Here is a 20,935-nt window from a genome sequence, read left to right on the forward strand (position 1 = left end):
ATATGTGCGAATCTATAGATCTTGTGGTACTATTGGCTTGTTTTGGTAAATTCTATTGATAATGTGTCTGATAGTTTGAGAACTACAGCTCACAGTCTTCATTATGCTGATAAAATGTGACAAATTTCAGGACTTAAAGAAAATGTTGAGAAATATAGTGAATTGAAATTTAGAAATAATGTTATAAATTTAGGAAGTCTGAATTGTTAGATGTGCAAACATGAAAGTTCAACTGAGCTGATAAGATTTTTAATATTATAATTTGTGTCACTATATATAATTCTATACATAAACATATGCATGTGTGCACAGAGAGAGATATATCTGCATATTAGAGCTGCCTACCTGTAATGATTTCTATGCTGCCCTTCACCTTTTTTTTTTTTTCTAATAATTCATTACTGGAGGAAGTCTCTTATGTAGGTAAAATAACTTGTGAAAGAGATCTAAAATAGAGCTGTAGCTTCTGCTTCGCATGGAGAGTGTGCTGGTCAGAGTGGAAATTTATCCTTGACTTCTTAAAGTGAATATGGAGGAAAAAAAAAGAACACGTGTAGCTAATTTTCCAGGTTTGAGCAAAAGACATGTAAGCGGTTCACATTTAAGTGCCTCAGACAAAACTTTTTTTGTATCAAACAGTGTATTTTACAGATCTGTGGAGGATATTTTCACTTTCTCTAGGACAATTACATGTTAGTAATATCAGTTCTTTAGGCTCGAGGAAATAAATTGGAATATATGAACCTGGGTGAGCCAAAATAACTTTTCTTCTAAATTTTTCCTGAAAGTTTTCCTTTTTAATAATGACCGAAAGATGTCACTCCTGAATAAGTTGTTTTTTGCGTTGTTTTTGGTGTTGTGGTTTTGTTTTGTGGGTTTTTGTTTGTTTGGTTGGTTTTGTGGTTTTTGTTTTTTTTTGTTTTTTTCAAAGACTGATCCAGTATGCTAAGCCTGTTCAAATTCTTTTGACAGGCTTTATCCCAAATCAAGTATCTGTCTGTCTTGCATCTTAATTTTTGGCTGGACCAGGTGTGATTTGTCCTTCCACCCAAGTCTAAAGATGGCATAGAAGTCAAAATAAGCACTTTTTGATATGCTAATTTGGCAGAAACGTGATCATGTGTTCATGTCTAATCACCAAATTGTTATCTCTGGGCAATTTAGTAATATACCTGTCAATACCACTGATTAGAAACCAAATCCCCACACTGTGAGGACCATCCTTTGTGCAAAGAATATTTACGAATCTAATAGCTCACCTTTCTACTTGGGAATAGATGCATGTATAACTTAAGCGTGGACTACAAGCTAAGCTTCTTTCTGGATTTTTATGTTATACTTTAGTATAACATTCCAGGCATGGTTAAACTGCAAGGATACCTTTAATTCTGAAGCTTTGTGAATAGTTTTGTGTCTTGTCTGGTGCTGTTGGCTGTGATGGCTAAGTAGGGCTAAAAGAAGCAAAACAGAGAAACCTTGTGCGTTGCTGAAGGAAAGGATCCCATTTTGAAGACTCGTTAGGAGCTGCTGGAGGTCTGATGGGTAAGAAGCAGTGAAATTTTCTGTTATTTCTCAGAGATCAATTAAAGAGAGAATCCCCCAGAGTATCTTGGTGTTTTAGAAATGGTTCAGTTGACAGCATGGATGCATTCTGCAACTGAATTATCTCAGTATTTTATTACCACGCCAGGCACAGATACAGCGCAGAGGCAGTGGCCTTTCTCAAGGATGAGAGCTATTTTTAGTTAGGGAAATGGGAGTATCCAAATAGCCAGAGATTTATTTTAGTGCTTTGTGCATCATGACTATAGAAAGAGCTTAATGAGGAATCTTGTTTCTCTAAGATCCACAGCTTTGTTCAGTTATAGTTAAGGCAACACGAAGGGGGCTCTGTCATTTCAGCCACTTGGGATTCATTTGCAGAAAACACAGCAGTTTGTGCTGGCTTTCATCCAGCTTTGCTGCTGGCAAAACATGTCTCTTCACTCTCTTTGTACTCTCGGCTACATGACCAAAATCCTGTTTAGCCAGTTTTTCAAACCGGTGCTCAAACTCTGTCCTTCTCTCTCACCACCTTTTCCCTAAGAACTGTTTTAGGTTTCGTGGAGGTAAATGTACAGAGAAGCTTGTTTGATTCTTCCTCTTCTCTCTGTTCAGTTTTTAATCTCAATATTGAATTATTGAACGTATTCCTTTAGTAGAGCTCTGATGACTCATGCCATATACAGAGAGACTGATCTGATGGAATAAACAATAAAGGGTGGAGGGTGATGCCCATACAGTGTGGTTCTGGCAATACACTGTGGTTCTTGCAGTTGAAATGAGGGCTGGTTGCAAGATGCAAACAGTGGTAATTAACACTCTGTATAACTCTGTTGCTATGAAATTAGTAGATTAACAGGGGAGACACAGGGTGTGTGAGCCTGGTGGAGGAAGTCTTAAGGTGGGGCAGCTTTGCATGCTAAAGTGGGGGAGTGCTGTGGAGGGCAGCGTGAAGATGAATGACAGGAGGTAAATAACTGAGATGGTTTTTCATTAGTGGAGTGAAGGAGACGTGGATGGAATTTACGAAATGGCAGAGTTGTGGACAGGTTGTTCAAGATGTGAGACAAAAATGTAATGTAAATCTGGCACTGGTCTTAACTTGTCCTTAGCTTGCTACCTTTGGGTGTATGCCGGTTCGAGGTTGTTTTTTGAGATGCTGCCTGAAATTTGTAGTGCGAAAAATGAGGCTGAAGATGGCTTGTCCACAGGAATGCTGAATTGCTTAAATTATATTTCAGTGTGGCTTTATAAACACATCTGCACTCGTTGCTTTAAGTCCTTTTGATACATGTGATAGGCTGTACCTATTGCCTGAAAGATTGAGGGTCCAGTGTAATCTATAGTAAGGAGAGCTGGTCCACAGCTATGCTTTTCATGCTTAGCCTTTCCAGAATTTGGAGACATCTCACATAGATGAAAGAAGCCAGTTCAGGCTAATCTCAAGTATCTTTCGTTTCTCTGTGGCAGCGTTATGCTTGCTGTGTTGCCCCATGCTCTTCTCCTAGGTGAATCTTCCCATTCATTCTCTGCCACCCCTTTCCTCTCCTCAGTTAACCCATGCAACAACTAAGCTGTTTTGGATTGGAAGGATTGCTTATGACTCCTGACTATTCTTCCCACACTCCTTTTGCCCTCTTCTGGAGCAATACACCCCAAAGTTTGAAAAAGGCTGTTTTTAAAATAGAAGTTTCTAAATAAGCACTTGGCAAAGCCTGGCAACCTTGTGGCATTTTATCTAAGGCATTTTACACTGCTAGCCTCTAGTAAGAAGATAATTGTTTTGACGTGTCAATTGTCCCATTGGAAAGGAGTTTGCAATGTTGAATGCTATCACTGACATTTAATAAATAAGCAGTGCAAATACTTAGGCTCAGTTAAAAATAAAAAGAAATGCTGCCTCTCATGCCTTCTTTAAACCTTAGTACACTTGCAGTATTGGGTTTATCGATGTCCTCATGCAATATTTCAGTCGTCTTGGTGTCTTCTCACCAGGGGCTTCTGAAAATAGCTGCTTTGTGTATCTGTCTCTTCAGCTGTATGTTGTGTGGGAAACACCATCTGAAAAAAAGGTGAATATTTCAGTGCAACAGTCTTGATTTTGACTGACTTTGGCCTGAGTATTTACTCCCTTGTCCAGCCATTTGTTTTCTAACTTGACAAAGACTTTTTGAGCTACAGTTCTTATGTTTTATTTGTAAAGCAGAAGGCTGCATACGTTTGCTGCTTCCCTCAAATTGTGTGTATTGGATTTTTTTCTTGTATTTGATCAAAATAGCTCCCTAATTGCACTCTTTATATAGGCTCTTGTGCATCTCCAGAAGCACAGGGTACAAAGTTGAAGGTTTGGGGAGTGTTTTATTACTGTTCATCAGTAAGACTCTGCTTCCTTTTGGCAAGAATCCCTGTATACCTTCTGGAGGCTAATTCCTATCACCATTTCCAATCCCTTTTTACAAATATTTGCTCTTTACTGTGTTTAGAAGTTAAAACAGAAAGTAATAAGGTGCTGCATTCAGTAAGAAGGCAATTCTCCTCACGACTGTTATTGTGGTGAGAATATTTGTTGTTGGTCTGTGACTCTGGCAGTCCCCAGAACTGCATTTCTGAAGTGGTTCCTTTTGAGTCCTCTGGAATTTTCTTCTTTTTCTGGTGTTTACACATCAGCTGAGGTATTTTAAGCACTCTCAAATCTCAATTTTCTGACTTTTAAATCATCCTTAAACAATGACTTGCTTTATAGCCTCAGGTTCTTCAAGGCTTCAGCTTGTCGTAGGAACACAACCTGAACAAGCAATCAAGAGGAAACTGGCTTTCTGAATCTGCAAGAGTTTGGGTTGTTTGGTGGTGTGTTTTTTGTGTTTTGGGTTTTTTTTCTTCTTTTCTTTGGGGGGGTGGGTGTGGGCGTTTAGTTTTGTGTGTTTTGGTAGTGTGCAAAGAATTGCATTGTAAGGGTTTTTTCAGGGGGATGTTTCACCCTTCTTAAAGTTTCAAGCATCTTCTGTTTGATATTAAACTTCATTTTATATCTATATTTATATCTATATCTGTATATATATCTGCAAAATAAGCAACTTAAGATGCTTTTGTAAGTGCCTCACTGTACCCAGCTCTGTCCCTCAGTTCTCAATTTTGATATGTAGTAGCCACTACTACAGCATTTCTGAACTCAAAATAGGAGTGGAATGCTGGTTAGCTGTCCAAGCCTAGAAAAGGGCTTGGATTTGAGCAGTTATTTTGAAATAAAGCCTGGGTAATCAAGTCTCTGCTCCTACTAAATCATGTTCAATACATGATTTCTCCCTTGTGGAGCCTTACCTTGGGGAAGCAGACGCTGCTGCATTTGCCCACACAGTGAATACTGTGTAGCTGTGGCATCAGATCATAAGGACGTGATCTTTCCTGAGCAGAGGCTGTAACTGTGTAAAGTGTCACATGTGTTGATGATCAAACAAACCAACCCTCCTTTCCTCCCATACACAGATTAAAAGACAGCATAAAGATATTGTTTGAGTTTCAAGTTAACTTGTAGTTTGCTTTTGAGGGTGGTTGTTTTGGAGTTGGAAGCTATTGCTGAGAGCAGTGAGTAGCTACTGCATCATGATGTTAATTATTGCTTTGTTTGTGAGGTGATGCTTTTCTGGGAGGGAGTAGCATCAAGAGGGAATCTTAGAATAATTATATTTGTCCCCTGGAAAGCTGGCTAACAAGCTACTGTTTACTGATTTGATACATGTAGTACTACAATACATTAGTTGACTATTATGAGCAAGGAATTTAACACTAGTAAGGAGTAATAAAAGACTAGAAACTGTTGTGTAAGGATGGAAAACAACATTGAACAAGACAGATGGAACCCTTTCCTCTTGGGAATTAACCTATTGGGGGTTATCCATCCTACAGGTAGGGAATAATTTTGTTTTATCTAGTGTTTGTAATGCTGTATCTCTACCAAGAACTTTCATTGGCTTGGATCTGACTTGATTATAATTTCACTTTTGAAGGTATTAGACCACAATTTGGCTTTTCTTAGCATATAACTTCTGAAACATTAGTAAATCCTGATGGGTAGCTTTTTTCTTTTTGAAGTTCAAATGAAGAAAAAATAAATTAAGGACATAAATGAAGTCAAAGGTGCTATAGGTGAAGAAAGGCTGTTGCAAAATCAACATTGTGATTGATCTTGAGAGGTTTTTTTCTTTCAAATGTTTCATAGCTTTTATTATAGTTAGTTCAGATTTTGAACATTACCATTATAATACCACAACCTTTCATATGAACTCATAATTCTGCCATATTGTCCTAATTGTTCTTTTTACCCTACTGCTGGTGTTCTTATTTTCTATGCTGCAAATGCATATAGTTTATTTGCCCACCTTTATCAGGAGCCCATGTCTGTTCTCCATCATGTTTTTTCAAAAGCTATTGCGAAGTACTGAATTATTTTATTTTCTTTAAAAAAAAAAAAATTATTTTAGTAATGGTAAGTGTTCATTTTAGGGAATTATCTGTATCAGCCAGTACAATGAAATTTATCACTTTATTTTTCAGTTTAGTCAGCTGGTATCCAGTGATTTGAAAGTACTTGGAAGGAGCTCTTACACACTCTGCAGTGATGGCCAGTTACTCATTCGACAAGTCCTCCACCCAGAAACATCTAAGAAGGTATGAGGTCACACTGATGCAGGAGAGCAGTACTGTGTTTTAAGGACATCAAAGAAAATAGCTTATGTGAATTTGAGATGAACAACAGAATTCAACCTTGGGAACTATAGTGTTCTAAGAATATTTAAGATGATCCCCTCCCTGTCTCAACCCTGAGTAGCAAAGAAGTAGTTCTTGGTACTTCAGCTATAGTACCTGAGGACTCCCAGATGAGCATAAAAAAGAGGAAAATTAGGAAAGACAGGATAGAGACAGGAATAATACAAGTACTTTGCTTCCATTTCTTGAGATACAGAATACAAAGGTACAGGTCTAACCTCAGCAGAGATGATGGAGAACTATTGCTTTGTTTAGGCTTGAGTTAAACCACAGGTTCTGTGCAGAGACGTGGGTTTCTACCAAGACCTGAAAATGACAGGAGCCATGTGTCAATGTCCTGTAGAGAGTAAACACACAGGTGATGACTTGCACTGGAGAATGGCAGTGGTTCCCCATCCACATTTATTCAGCGGAAAGTAGTGCTACGGTTTATTTGCTACTCCCACACGAAGCAGCAGTTTCCACTCCAGGTTCCTGCAAGGGCTTAGAGCAGGCTCTTGCACGAGGAGAAGACTCTTGCCTTTGTGCAGGGTGATGGCTCTTGATTTAGCCTGCTTGACGGGGTCTGCAGGAACCCCACAGGAATGGGAACTGCTGACATGGAAGGAACTGACCGATCAGTTGTATTTTTTTTCTATATAAGGGCATTGGCTCATGCTGAGTTTCTGCAAATATTCGTTTGGCACTTGTGTTACATTAAAACGTAACACTGTGACTTTTTATGAAAAGCGCATGTGTATGTAGGGATGAAGCAAGTAAGGAAAGAGGAATGATATATAACATTCAAACATGATAGTACTTTTTTTTTGTGGGGGTAATTCTTTGTACTTCCCTCTTGAAACAAATAGACAAAACCAAAACAAACACTGTAATATTGTAGAAATAATTGTCCATACCCGATCAAGGAATGGATCTGATCAACTGTTGAGTCTCTTAATACTGCTTTTCCTTCTGTTTTTTCTTTTTTTTTCTCCTTCAATACTTTTTCATTTGCAAAAGCTTATTTCTCCATGCATGTTAAACGTTAGTAAGCCTCAGACCTTAGCTGTTGCTATTCCTACCATTCTAAGAAGCATTACCTTGTGACTTTTCTTAATTCTTTATTTACAAAGGTGGGTGCTGTTTGGCTAGACCGAAGTCAAACTTTTATATAGTAAAGCAGTTGGAGAGTGTGAGAGAGAAAGTAGTGAATTAGACCAGAATTACTTGTTTTATTCTGTGAAAAAATAAGCTAATGTCTGAGGGAAGGGCTGCTTAACTGTTTGTTTAATAATGTTATATAATTAAAGTTCTTATCCAATACAGAACAGTAATGAATAAATGTCTGTAAGTTGCTGGAAGACATTTTGTACACTGTAACAATATTTGTTTAGACTTTGTTATCGTGTTTTAGTACAATATAGCTTTTCAGTGTAGCCCTGAAAGAGAAAATACAGTATCCTAAATGGGAGTATTTATAAAACAGCAAAACCTAGATTTTTTTTGTTATTTTTTTTTTCTTCCCCAGCCATCTTCTCTAGCTGTTTTGCACAGGTCTGCCTCTCAGAAGCTATTTGGGTTTGTTCATTTAGAGATCTAATTCTGCAAGGCTATGGAATTTGAACTGTGTTACAAAGGAGCTAAACTGGTCTATCATAGGCAAGCTGATGACATGCAACTATGTGATTTTTTGAGACAGCCTCATTGAGTCCAAAAATATTAATCGGAATTTAAAGGAATGGTGTGTACAAAACAAACTGTTTGCCTTCCTTGTAGAACTTCCTGCTGTCAGACTGCTTCTATTCCTTTTATGATCTGCGCAAAGAATTTCACACTTGCTACCCTAGTTCAGCCGCCGTGAAAGATCAGACAATCAAGACCATGGCAGAATGTATCCTTTTACTGCAGCTTTTATACAAGAATCAATTATGCTTCCTTAGGATTTATCTCTATGATCATGACAGATTTTATTCTTCTAAACTAAGATGTGGGTTTTAAAAACTCACAGGTAAAATGGAAGAAACATTTGCTTAAGTGTTTGTTGGGGGGAGTGGCTCTGCTTTTTTTTTTTTTTTTTTTTTAGTTTGAGTGTAACACTCAGTTCTAAACCATATTTAGTAAGTCAGCTAAAGAAAAAATGAAAAAACGTCACTTGCATTGATATTTGATCTTAAAGGAAAGGCTTTGCTACCAGTGGGCTTTTTCGGCACCAGCTGACCTGCAAGCTTCTACTGTTTGCCAATAGTAATAGCTCTCTTGTACGATCCTTACTGAACTGAGTTTAAAACAACAACAAAAACCCAACACCCTACATCTAAATTTTAGGAGGATTGTTGTGTCCTAGCTGAATGTGGTTAAAGTTCAGTTATGTTTGAAGTGATAGAAATTTATTCAGTGTCTTGTTTTGTTTGTTTTTTTAACTGGTAGCACTGAAATGATGTAAGCTATCAATAGTTTTCAGACTGACTGTTAAAGTGAGTATTAACCAGTTTATGAGCAGAATAACAAATGTCTAATGGTCATGTGTCCCTGCTAAGACCAGTAAGTTTGATTACGAGTTTTGTGTTAGTATCAGGAAAACCTTATGACTTGTTTACAAATGATTGTGCAAGTTTGTTATTTTCTATAATCACCTATTTAGATCTAGGCTTAGGGACAGATGAAACAGAGGAGGACTTTGGCGTGTGGCAAGTGAAAACCATGGTGGCTATCATTTTCAGCATGCTCTCTGAAAGTTGTAGTAAGTGAACTATTTATACAGAATGCTGAAATCTTTCTTTTCTGTAAGAATTGGCAGTGGTACTGTCATTCTTGAGTAATCTCTGACCCTGGTTATATTTAAACTTCCTGTTTTGTTGCAGATCACATATTTACTGAGCCTGAAACTGTGAAATACAAGTACGAAACAGGTCCTTGGTAAGTGCCCGCATCACAGTTGTTTACGACCAAAGATGAGTCTTCTCTACAGCAGGGAAAGCTTGTGAATATTTCCCCTCGGTCACTGTGAAAGTAGGTTGGTTCCTGAGGACAGAAACAGTGTATTCAGTAGCCTAGTGTAGACAGACTATAGCTGTACTTTAGTCCGTCTCTTTAGAGTCACTGCAAGTTAAATGCTCTTTGTTCTTTAGTTTCTGTTTTGCATGGCAGTGAGGCTGAGTTATCTTACCCAGTGGTGAAGAAATATTTGTGAACTTTCCCTAAGTCAACAGAGGTAATGGCTAGTGCACCCCACATGCAGCTGAAATATGTGGTGCTTCTGAAGAGTGGTCTGATATGTGGTGTATTGCATATTGGGTTTAGGGAGAGAAGAAACGAAGAAACAGAATGGTTTTTTGTTTTCAAGTACGTTGCAGTAACTGGAGAATGAAACTTCTTAAGCATAAGTAATACATATTCGTACTTAGGACTGCCTTGTAATCATCTATGTTTGATTGTTAGATCTTTCAAATAAAATCAATCCAGTTCCTTATTACTTTACTTTGAGAGTCTTCCTATTTTATTTTTTTTTTAAGGAACTGCTATGTAGTGACAACGTAGTGCATACTTAGGCATTGTGTGTATGTAAAAAGATTATGCCAATTATCTTTCCTTTCTTTATTGAAATGAGTAACAGAATTGGAGGAGTTTCAGCAGAAAATATACTCCTGATTTACAAGTTAAATTAGTTGCAAACTGAAATTTGGTAAAATAATGGAAAACCTGGATTAAAGCTTACTTTGGCTTTTTTTTTTCTTTCTGTGCAGTAGTAAATCTGAAACAGTGGACAGTGAGACAGTAATACGTGCCAGAGGTTTGCCGTGGCAGTCTTCAGACCAAGATATTGCTCGATTTTTCAAAGGACTCAACATTGCCAAGTAAGATAATAAGAATTTGTCTTGCTTTATCACTTTTGTCTTTAATTGCAAGTTCTTTTAATATTTGTTTAACATACATCTCCCACACCCATCTCCTCACTTCTACTGTCTTTCCCCACCCAGGCCCCTTCCCACCCCATGGTCATGATAACTGAACAGGTTTACCAGCCTTAGGTGTACAAGAAAGAGTTTTGAAGTGTGTGAAGAAAAGAGACTTATCAATTGAAAACCAACGTACATTCATTTACTGCTAGTACCTAAAGGGAGAAACTGCTACTGCGTTAATGGAGGCAGAGTCCAAGATAAAACAGAAGCTTTAATTTTGTGCCAGCTCTTTAGTATTCTGCTATACCTCCTAAACAGTCCAGATTCGGATACCTCCAAGTGCTGTTTGGAAGAAATTTTCATATGACTGATGTGTGTACGCCTCTGTGTGTATTATATGTGTGTGTATATAGAGAAAAAGTGCATTTAATTTAGCATACCTCTCACTTATGTATTCCAGATTCTCAACATTGAGAAAATTTTTTTTTTTTATTAAGAGGTATGAGGAAATTCAAATCTGCATCTCTGAGATGATAGAAAGGGCTTGCAAATTCACATCTGCATGGAAGTTGAGAAAGTAGTGAACAGCATGAAATGCAAGATCTCAGTGAAGTAGATTCTGCAGTATAATTGTGTTACATTAAAAATGAAATTAGATTGTGGATAGTAGCAATTTCTTTTTCAATCTGTAAACTCCATGTAAAGTCCGATTTCTCTAGTGTTCTTGCACACTTCTTTATTAAAGATTCAAACTTAGTTTATTTTTGTTGGCTTTACCTTCCAGAGGTGGTGTGGCTCTTTGTCTGAATGCTCAAGGAAGAAGAAATGGGGAAGCGTTAGTTCGGTTTGTCAATTCCGAACAGAGAGATCTTGCACTGGAAAGACATAAGCATCACATGGGTAGCAGATACATCGAGGTAAAAAGTAGTGACTTGAAACAAATCTTTAGAGAGCAACCGGAATATTTTAGACTACACTTTTAAATGAGAACGAACTGTGCTGCTTTTGCTTAAAGTACCAAAAGACAATTCTCTCACATGTGGAAGATTGGGTGTGTTTTAGAGTTGAATGATATGATTTTCATGTGTGTGTTCTTTTTTTCTTTTTCTCTTTAAGGTTTACAAAGCAACTGGGGAAGAATTCTTAAAAATTGCAGGAGGTAAGTAATGCTGAAGTTCAGTGTGATTACTTAAGTTCATAGGAGTGTTGTTCTGGTTCTGATTTTTTTTTTTTTTTTTTTCCTCGACTGAGGACACAAATGGATAATGAAGTAGCTTTTCCTGTTTTGCCTTCCAAGAATACTTGACCCTGTCAAGTTCTGGTTTCACATGGTTGAATTTGAGCTGTGAGCATTTGGGCTGTGATGTTCACAGACAGATCTTGCTGTTTGGGAGGAAAATGATGCTTTCCAGTGGAAGCATCTGTGTACCTTGTATAAATTCACACTAATCTCATCTTTGTTCCAATTTCATTAAAATATGAAACAGTTTCAGGGTAAGAGATTTTCACTTCAAGATAGATTGCTAGGAGTTAGTAGTTTCTCAGGTCTTCTGTGGGTTTGTTGCTAGCCACTTATCCTCTATGTGGCTTCTCAATGCTTTGCTGTTCCTGCATCCTATGGAATTGAGTGATCAGCATGACCATTTGTTGTTGGCTGACCATATCTTGTTATCTTTCTACCAGGCACCTCCAATGAAGTGGCCCAGTTCTTATCTAAGGAGAATCAAGTTATCATCCGGATGAGAGGCCTTCCGTTCACTGCTACTCAGGAGGATGTCTTGGGGTTCCTGGGGCCAGAGTGCCCAGTCACAGGAGGGAAAGAGGGCCTTCTCTTTGTAAAGTACCCAGATGGCAGGCCCACAGGAGATGCATTTGTGTTATTTTCCTGTGAAGAATATGCACAGAATGCACTTAAAAAGCACAAAGAAATACTTGGAAAACGTTACATTGAACTCTTCAGGAGCACAGCAGCAGAAGTCCAACAGGTGGTAACTTTTGGCTGTGAGACTTGAAACTTAACAGTTAAAATATTTCTTTGAACGCCTGCATGCAAATACGCTGTAGACAGTCTATTATATTAACGATGCCAAGTTCTAGAAAGGGCAATATGTGCTTCCTGACTGGCATGGAAAATTGCATAGCATTGTTTTTTGTTTTTTTTACTGCCGCTACTTGCTTTTTTTTTAACATCCTTCAGATTGTGAAGTACAAATAATTAGATAATTTTCTTCTACTTCTTAAAGGTTGACTGAAATCACAAAAATAATTCTAAAAATATACTAGACTGATAGTATTGTAGTAATGCTTCTTGAAAATCTGCAGTATTGTTTTTTAATTCTGGTCTCCATGTACAGAATTTCTAACATTAGATCCGAATCTGGATGCATTAAATCAGCTTTTCCTACAACTGCTTTGTTGAAAACCAAGAATCACCACCGTGTATCTGATTTTTGGTGAAAGGAAGTGAAATATTTGCTTTCCTAAGACAAGATATTTCACTTTTTTCCCTATCCTTCACCAGTTCCTATCACCACCTTCTTAAACTGGCAAAACCATTTTATTTTGACGCCAGCAACTTGAGCCTGTGGAAAAGGTCCCATATTGCATTTTTCTGCCTGACACAGAATATTTCTAGACTGATAACGCCAAAGGGAACCATTATGAGATTTGATCTGGTCTTTGCGTAACCACTGGCTATAAAAACTTAATACGGTTACTGTTTCAATCTATGTGACATGAGAAGTCTCTTCCACAGAAGGGATGGGGCAAGGGAAAGAATATCCACACTTGTAGACTTGCCATTTACCCTTAGACCTGTGATATGGAGATCAGAACAGCCAAGAATCTGATATGTGTATTGTGAAGACTAAGTGAAATGATGTGGTGAGATCCGTCCGTCCCCCCCTGGAGAATAAGGCTAAATCCTCCAAGGAACAAAAACACTCCGTCACGGTGACCAAGCCTTTACTCTCACTTTTGTTAGAAAGACCTGGATAAAACTTATTCCAGCAATATGTCATTGCTTCCTCTATCACAGCTGTCTAGGGTGACACCCACATTTTTTTGCTGATTGAGCAAGAGATGATGTGTTTAGGGAATTACAGGCTGCTTCTTGAGTAATTACAAGAGGTAAAACCAGCTCTCATCTACTTGGTGTTAATACAAAGTAATTGCAATATTCTTTACACAAGTGAGGGAGAAGATTTCTGGCCTGAAAATGTGCTACAAGTAGATTCCTGAAAAAAGGCTTCTGTTGAAACAAACTCCCTTTTTTTTTTTTCCTTTTTCTCTCCCTCTTCCCCCTGCTCCCCCACCCTCCAAAGCCCTGTACTTGGAGATGAGCACTCAGGTTAAAAAAAAACAAGCGCCCTCACTTAACCAATCAGGTTTTATAAATGTATTAGAGCTAGTGTTTTTACCTATTAGTTATTTCAGGTCTCAGTTCTTTTAAAATGATTGTTTTCAATTTACCCTAATTTAAGTAAAATTGTATGTGACAATACTGGTTTATGAGCACAAATGTGGTTTTCAGATGTTCCTTTTTGGGATATTCTAAAATGAACTGTAATCTGCTTTTAACTTTTTTATAATGAGATTAGAAAGGTCTGTTATTGGGACCTAGCAAATTAAATTTGTTAGACTTCCCCTCTCCCCTTCTGAGTTTGAAACTTTCAGATGCCCAACAGGAAACTATCTGCAATAATTTGGTTTAAGAAGGTTTGTTGTGGTTTTTTTTTTCCTCTGGTGGAAGTGGATTTATTTAAATGTGTGAAATAGTATTGTGAGAATGAATTTATGCTTAGCCAGATGATGTGTAAATCTCCGTCAATGTGCTTTTTTTGCCAACAGGTACTTAATCGATATATGTCAACGCCTCTTATTCCCACTCTCCCAACTCCCATCATTCCTGTCATACCCCCACAATATACCATTGCCACGGGTACCATACGCGACTGTGTCAGGCTCAGAGGCCTTCCTTACACTGCTGGCATCGATGACATCCTGGAATTTATGGGAGATGCCACAGCTGATATCAAGCCCCATGGAGTTCACATGGTCCTTAATCAACAGGTAACAGCATTTTGCATGGGAGGCCTAGCTTTCCAGTTATTGAACAGGGTTAGAAGTCAGAGTAACTTACCTGTTCCTGGCTGTGCTTTAGGTCTTCCATAACCTTGCGAAAATACTGTGTTCTGTTTGTCTGTCTTTCCCTCATTTCTCTTCCCTTTTTACATATGCATATGCTTTTCTTTCTATATATGTATGCATAAGACTGGGGAGGATGAAGCTTGTTCTTTTAATAATAGCTTTATCCTGGAGGCTGTCTTAAATAGTCCCTTGTGTTTCAGTCAAGTACTGGAAATACACAAGACAGAAATATCTCTTGTTATATGGCATAGCTTCTGCGTCAGCTTCAGGGTTTCTGCTCAGTGGTAGCTGTGTTGTTTGTGGAAAAGGTTTTCCTAACTTCTAACTTGATTAGAGACTTCTCAGGCTTTAAAAGAAATGGTGTTAAAAAACTCTACTAGCCACGGAAATACTGAGGTGTTGAAGAAAACAAATGAGAGAGATCTACATATAGCAATGTCTGTCAGGTCGCAGAAAATCAGACTGGAAATCAATTTCTAATGTAGCTACGGACTTTACTAAAGCATGTCTGGAGCTTTATACTGTTGTACTGTTTTCTGAAGAGTAGCTACGTGGAAGGCAAAGCCAGACTCTTCCTAGAGCTTCACAGCAAAAGAATAAGAGACAGTGTTAATAAGGTGCATCAAGGAAAATTCCAACTGAGTTAAAAGGAATCACAATGAGAAGTTAGTTAAGTACCCGAACAGGTTCCCAGAGATGCTGTGGAATTTCCAACCCTGGAGGTGCTCAGATTTCAAGTGGAGAAGGCCATGAGTAGCTTGATGTAACTTGAAAGTTAGCCCTGCTTTGAACAGCGTTTGGATTAGAGGCCTCCAAACTTTGTTTCCATGCTAAATTATTCTTTCTTTCTGCAGAAGACGGAGGTAATGTCGTGTTAACTGGGCACTGATTACATGAGTCTTGCCTTTCTGCTCCTAAAAATAATGTTTGAGTTATTAGTCATTGGTGCCAGATGAGGAAGAATAATACAGACTTTCAGTAGACATTTGATCTCAGTATTTTCTGCATTTCTTGTGCTCTGGGTGTTTTAATAACAGATTGACTTCTGATTATTTCCCCTCCCTCCCCTAGGGACGACCATCAGGTGATGCTTTTATCCAAATGAAATCTGCTGACAAAGCCTTTATGGTGGCTCAAAAATGTCACAAAAAAATGATGAAGGACCGTTATGTGGAAGTATTCCAGTGTTCAGGAGAAGAGATGAACTTTGTTTTAATGGGTGGCACTTTAAATCGTAGTGGCTTATCCCCGCCGCCATGTAAGTTACCATGTAAGTCTCCAGTTCTTCTGCTCTCTGCTGCTAAAGGCTGATATGTGGTAGGTGCTGAAGCTTTGTGGCCTTTCACCTTTTGACTTGGGTTTGCCATGATCAGTAATCATCCATCTGTATATGTGCCGAGATTGAAATTGTTCCCTTTGGGCAATAATGGGACTGATCAGAGGCATTTTTATTGTATTTTCGGCGGTGAGTAGAGGGCAGCAAGGCCTTGCCAGTGAAATTGTTGCACACTTTGCTTTTTATGGGTGTACTGTTCTTCTGAGCTCTGCGGTAGACTTGCCTGTAGTGAAACCTACTTGGAATTAGAGGGTTTTTTTTAAAAAGGGGAAGAAATTCTGTATTCTAGCTGCCGATGAGTGCTCTTGCTATCTTGCCTTAGAGCATTGAGAAGGTACTCTTTGGGCTTATTTTTGAAGGGAAACACCCACTGGGATGATATGCTAACAGACCATAAAGTGATAATGTTGGATGGATTTTTATATTTTTATTTTATTTAAGATTACAGTGAACCTTATTGTGGAACTACAATGGAACTTTACTGTACCATTCTAATTGGTTTCACTGCCAAATCACTAAGCAGATACCGATGTGTATTTGCAAAATAGTAAAAAGCTACCAAATACAGTATTTAAAAACAATTTGACTGTGCACCAAGCCAAGCTTTATGTTCCTATACAAATCAGATATTTGTTCATCAAAATGCAGCAGACTAGTGATCTAGTGAGGTTTTCTTTTTTCCTTTTGTTATATCCTAAAAATACTTTTTGAAGTTGCAGGAGGCTTATACGTGAAGACTAATGGTCAGCAGTTGCGGATGCCCATGTGTAGCTAATCTTACGGTACTTTTGTCCCACAGAGTACTACTTCTGTTAGAAAGAACAGAGGGTGTGTTGGTGTGCACGCCTGCTTTCTCTATGCACATGGCTTTATGCTTTCTTTGAATAACTCTGGAGTTCCCTACTTTGCATTTGCATATGGGCAAGGCTGCTCAGCTCTAGGAGTTGTGAACTCTCAGGAATTGCTCATTTCGAATGCCCCAGTTGTCATTCATGGTGATGTAGCAGGGGTCTCCACGGGAGAGGCTAGAGAGCGGTCTTTGCACAAGTGTTCGTTAATCATGCCCAGATGGTATTTGTCACATTGGGATAAAGAATTTCTTTCCTGTAGCAGAGATCTCCATTCTGATTGGGTTTTTTTGTGGCTATGTCCTGGTTTGTTTTTAGGTCTTTCTCCACCAGCTTATGCCGCTTTCCAAACAGCAGCTGTGATCCCAGCAGAGGCAGCGCTTTACCAGCCACAAGCCCTCTTGCCAACCACCAGGACTCCCCAGGCCTCTGCGGCTGCTCCTCCAACTGTCACCTACTACCCAGCTCAGGCTGCTCAGCTTTATATGAATTACACAGCTTACTATCCCAGGTAACCCCTAGACTTAGCTGCTTCTCTTAACATCTCAGTGGATCAGGCAACTGTGTCGTCACCTGAGGACAGCTCTTAAATTTTTACTTCTGTTGTAGATAATCCTGGCAACTTGATGTTCAACAGCAGACGCAGTAGCCATTTTAGCTGATTCTCTGTGGCCTTGTAATGAAGTTTGGCCTTTCTGTGGGTTCTGTTTGACTCTCATGATAATGTTGGTCTAATATTTAACAGTGGTTTTGGCACTGGGGCAATGTCATTAAGGCGGTTCTGTTTCTTGGCCAAATGAGAAGCTGTGTCAATACATGCTGCTACCCTCGTCCCTTAGTTTGTTCTTGTACTTATGATACTGTTTCCATACTGAAAGACTCATCATAGGTGTGTATTAGGTTTGCTTTCTTATATCAATGAGACCAAAGAACACTTTACATATGTAAGCAAAGCAGATTGTCTCCACCTTTTCCCTTCCCACAGAGGATATCAACATGGCTTACTGAAGTCTGGTATTTGGGTCCACAGGGAAATAGCTTGTTCATTGACAGTGCCTACACTTGTGACGCTTACTAGCCTCAGTATCTGGGAAATTGATAGATGGACCCTGAACAGAGATACTACTTTACTCACTGTTTTGTGGCTCAGAAGTACCAGATTTGGGCCCTTGCCTGCTCTTCATACTATGATTTTCCCCCCACCCCCATTTTTTTCTTTATGGTTTTATTAACAATCTTAGAACAAGTCATCTGCAGCTACTATTTTTCTCATCCGTTGTGAAATAAGAAGTGCCACTCTTTACGTCTCCGACTACTAACGTGAGCTATTTTCCTTTCCCTCCCTTCTCTAAAAATAATTTGTCAGATGCTGAAGAGAAACAAAGAAAGTCCACAAAGCAGTCTCTCTCAGGGCTGCTTGTTTTTCTGTGGTTTTTGGACTTATTCTCAAATTTAAATTTTCGGTTTCATCTTTGCCTATTCTGAGTACTAAAAACTAGTCACTAGTTTTCGTAACAATTTTGCCCCTCTTTCTTTTTCAGTCCACCAGTATCCCCTACCACAGTGGGGTATATTGCAGCTCCTCCAGGAGCTGTAGCTGCTGCTGCTGCCACTGCCACGCACACTCCGATTCTGCCCCAGCCTGGAGCATTAGTCCGTATGCAGGGCTTGCCATATAACACAGGAATGAAGGAGATACTCAGTTTCTTCCAGGGGTACCAGGTTAGTATGCAGTCCCTCTCCTTGATACTGTATTTGAACCTCCGAGTAATGATCAGTGGGGATCAAACTGAGCAAGTGACTGGTTTTTGGAAATTGCTGAACAAGTGTGCAAGCTCAATGTTGTATGTTTAACTGGCAGATTGAAGTGTAATATACAATTTGCCTGATTTCTTATATAATAAACATATCCTAATTTGAAAGCAGTGAGTTAGTGTCTAGGGTTAGGAGAAGGAGAAAGCACAGAGCTCCACTGTGAGTGGAGCTACAAAGGTGCTGCCAGAGGAAGGTGAGGGCTGCCAAAAGCTTTCAGTCCTGGCCAATTTTTGGTGGGAGCCCTAGGAAGGGTCAGTGTTTGACCTTCAAGACTTAAGTGTTAAAGTCTGCTGAGAGCAAATTTCTAGTGCAAAAGGCTGTGACCTAGGTGTGGTGACTGGCTTGCAAAAGGAGAGACACAGATGTGTCTGTCAGATGCTCTTTCAAGGACTAATTATTTTGGTTACAGGCAGGAACATTTTCTATTAGAACCGCATTACACTGCAACCTAAAGGAAAACTATTCTCCGAACCATTTTGTCATAATAGCAAATATTCTAACGTGCTATGTGTAACTTCAGTCAGTATGTACTGAGTCAATGCTGTATCACTGAGCAAACACATAGAAACTTGAGGAACTCTTGAGGAACATTTAAAAAAAAAATGCACCATTTACAAACATTTTTTTTCAGCAGCACTTATTTGAATTCATGGAATGGGTGTTTCCATGTCTTCTGCCTTTCATCTCAGAGGATATTGTATCTATATCCATGTTTTGTCATCACGTGTTTGCTAAAAGGAAAGATAATTGAATATGGTGTATTCTGGTGAGTATTTAACTTATGTGGATAACAGCACTTCCACAAATACTAAATCTGCCCTTCTGGTACTACTTAGAGGCCCTGACTCAAAATCCTCTTGATGGGTCTCAAACCACCATTCAAGTGATATGTGTGAAAAGAAGACAACTTTTGCACATTTGCAAAAATTTCTTCAAAATTCTGTAAATTGAATAACAGTGATATTGCTAAAGGATGCAGATGGTTTCTTTTTAGTGCATAGCAGCAGTTAATACAAAACATTCAGACATGATGTGATTTCTTCTTTTCTTTCTTTTTTCCTTTTAAGATTCTTAAAGGACAATGGGCTTTAATTTGTAGAGCCAGACATCTGCTACATAAATGAATGTAGACTGAGAATAGATGCTTAAATGTGTATGTTCCAAGTTTTGCATTTTTGGAAGATACAGTTCTCTACCTGTTGTGGCTTCTTTTCAAATGTAACATTTATGTTTGAAAGTAGTTTCTCATTCTTGGTTTTTCAGTGGAAAAATTTGAAGGTTAGTTTATAAAAAGTGTGATTAATTTTGACAAACATTAAAAAGAAACAAAATGTCATTGTATTTTAGTGCTTTTTCATGAACAGGTGTTTCCAGAGTTCAAACTGAATTCAATTGCTTGTGGCTTTCATGATTTCCAGACAAACAGTAGTAATCATTCATCTGTTGCTTAGCCTTTGATATTTTACCTTTTGTTTTTTTCAACTGACTGGGGTTTTTGATAGATAAATGGTGGGTATATTAAAACCTTAAGTGGGGAAACCTTTTTTCTAAATTGAAATTTAGCTAGAAGTGTAAGTGTACCATGGAAAAATGTGACCTGAACTTGTCTGTGCATGGAACAGGTCAGTGACAATGTCTAGTAAGTCTGTCTTCCAATAAATCTTCAGTTTAGTGAATCTGGACTTTAGGTCTGGTGCTGAATTTGCCCTTTTCCTTGTTTCTGCATTTGGAGAGCAGTTAATAGTGTTTGTATTGCACAATTAAATGTTTCAAATTAATAGAAAATTTGCCACAAGGTGAAAACTATATTCTTCTGCTGCAACCTTCTGTCATCATCAGTTACTGTTATTAAATTGGTCACCTCTTTGATTTCTTTAGAAGATGTTGTCCAAATGAGATCGGGTTCAATATCTTGTAAAGGAGCCAAGGAATTATTTTGAATTGTTCTTGGAATCCCGCATGTGGTAATGCTAGTTTTATACTCGCTCATTCCTTTAGGGGAAAAAAGAGGTGGTGACTTACTGTATTGGGACAATATTATGTCTCTGGAGCAATAACTAATCTTTTTTTCTTTTTTCTTCCCCTTTCCTCTCTCCTTACGTTGTTTTTTTCACTTTCTGCTGTTGCTCAAGGATTTATTGTGTGATGCTTCTGCTCATTTATAAAGTCAGCCCCTAATAATTGTCAGTGGTTTGGGCATGGTTTTAATCTCTGCGTAACTAATTCATGTTGGTATTCAGTGGGCTTCAATGTTGGTATTCTGGGAACCAGATTGGAGATGCTGAGATTGAAGGGTGATTTTTGTCTTTGTATGTCGTCTGAAAGGAACAGGTTTTAAGTTTTAGTTGTTGCTTTATTCTTTTCTGTTTTCTTCCTTCCTTCTTCATGGGCTCTGTGTATTGCATGTACGCACATGCTGCTGCTTAAGTGAAAGCACCTTTCATACCAGACCTGCCTCTTCAGAGACAGACTTTGTTTATCATGGGCTTCAACAAGCTGGTCTCAACATCAGTACATGCTTCTAATAAAAAATAATGTAAAAATCTGCAGATCAGCATTTTAATTTTAATTTTTTCAACACTAGCCTCTTGTTTAGTGGTTCA

General features: G+C 38.5%; 1 protein-coding gene across 1 annotated transcript in view; it reads left to right on the top strand.

Moving 5' to 3' along the window:
• ESRP2 (epithelial splicing regulatory protein 2) overlaps window positions 1–20,935 on the top strand; it is a gene marked incomplete at its 5' end in the record, with an annotated part of 44,364 nt that overhangs the window by 13,256 nt on the left and 10,173 nt on the right. The window contains 12 exons of the mRNA XM_009698070.1: window positions 6,094–6,207; window positions 8,062–8,176; window positions 8,927–9,025; window positions 9,147–9,201; window positions 10,029–10,139; window positions 10,969–11,101; window positions 11,301–11,343; window positions 11,868–12,169; window positions 14,034–14,255; window positions 15,405–15,591; window positions 16,836–17,028; window positions 18,059–18,239. Of these exons, the coding sequence (XP_009696372.1) occupies window positions 6,094–6,207; window positions 8,062–8,176; window positions 8,927–9,025; window positions 9,147–9,201; window positions 10,029–10,139; window positions 10,969–11,101; window positions 11,301–11,343; window positions 11,868–12,169; window positions 14,034–14,255; window positions 15,405–15,591; window positions 16,836–17,028; window positions 18,059–18,239 (1,755 nt within the window). The remainder of the gene's footprint in view (window positions 1–6,093; window positions 6,208–8,061; window positions 8,177–8,926; window positions 9,026–9,146; window positions 9,202–10,028; window positions 10,140–10,968; window positions 11,102–11,300; window positions 11,344–11,867; window positions 12,170–14,033; window positions 14,256–15,404; window positions 15,592–16,835; window positions 17,029–18,058; window positions 18,240–20,935) is intronic.

Source organism: Cariama cristata, unplaced genomic scaffold (assembly GCF_000690535.1).
Source record: "Cariama cristata isolate BGI_N322 unplaced genomic scaffold, ASM69053v1 scaffold2864, whole genome shotgun sequence".
Taxonomy (NCBI): Eukaryota; Metazoa; Chordata; class Aves; order Cariamiformes; family Cariamidae; genus Cariama; species Cariama cristata.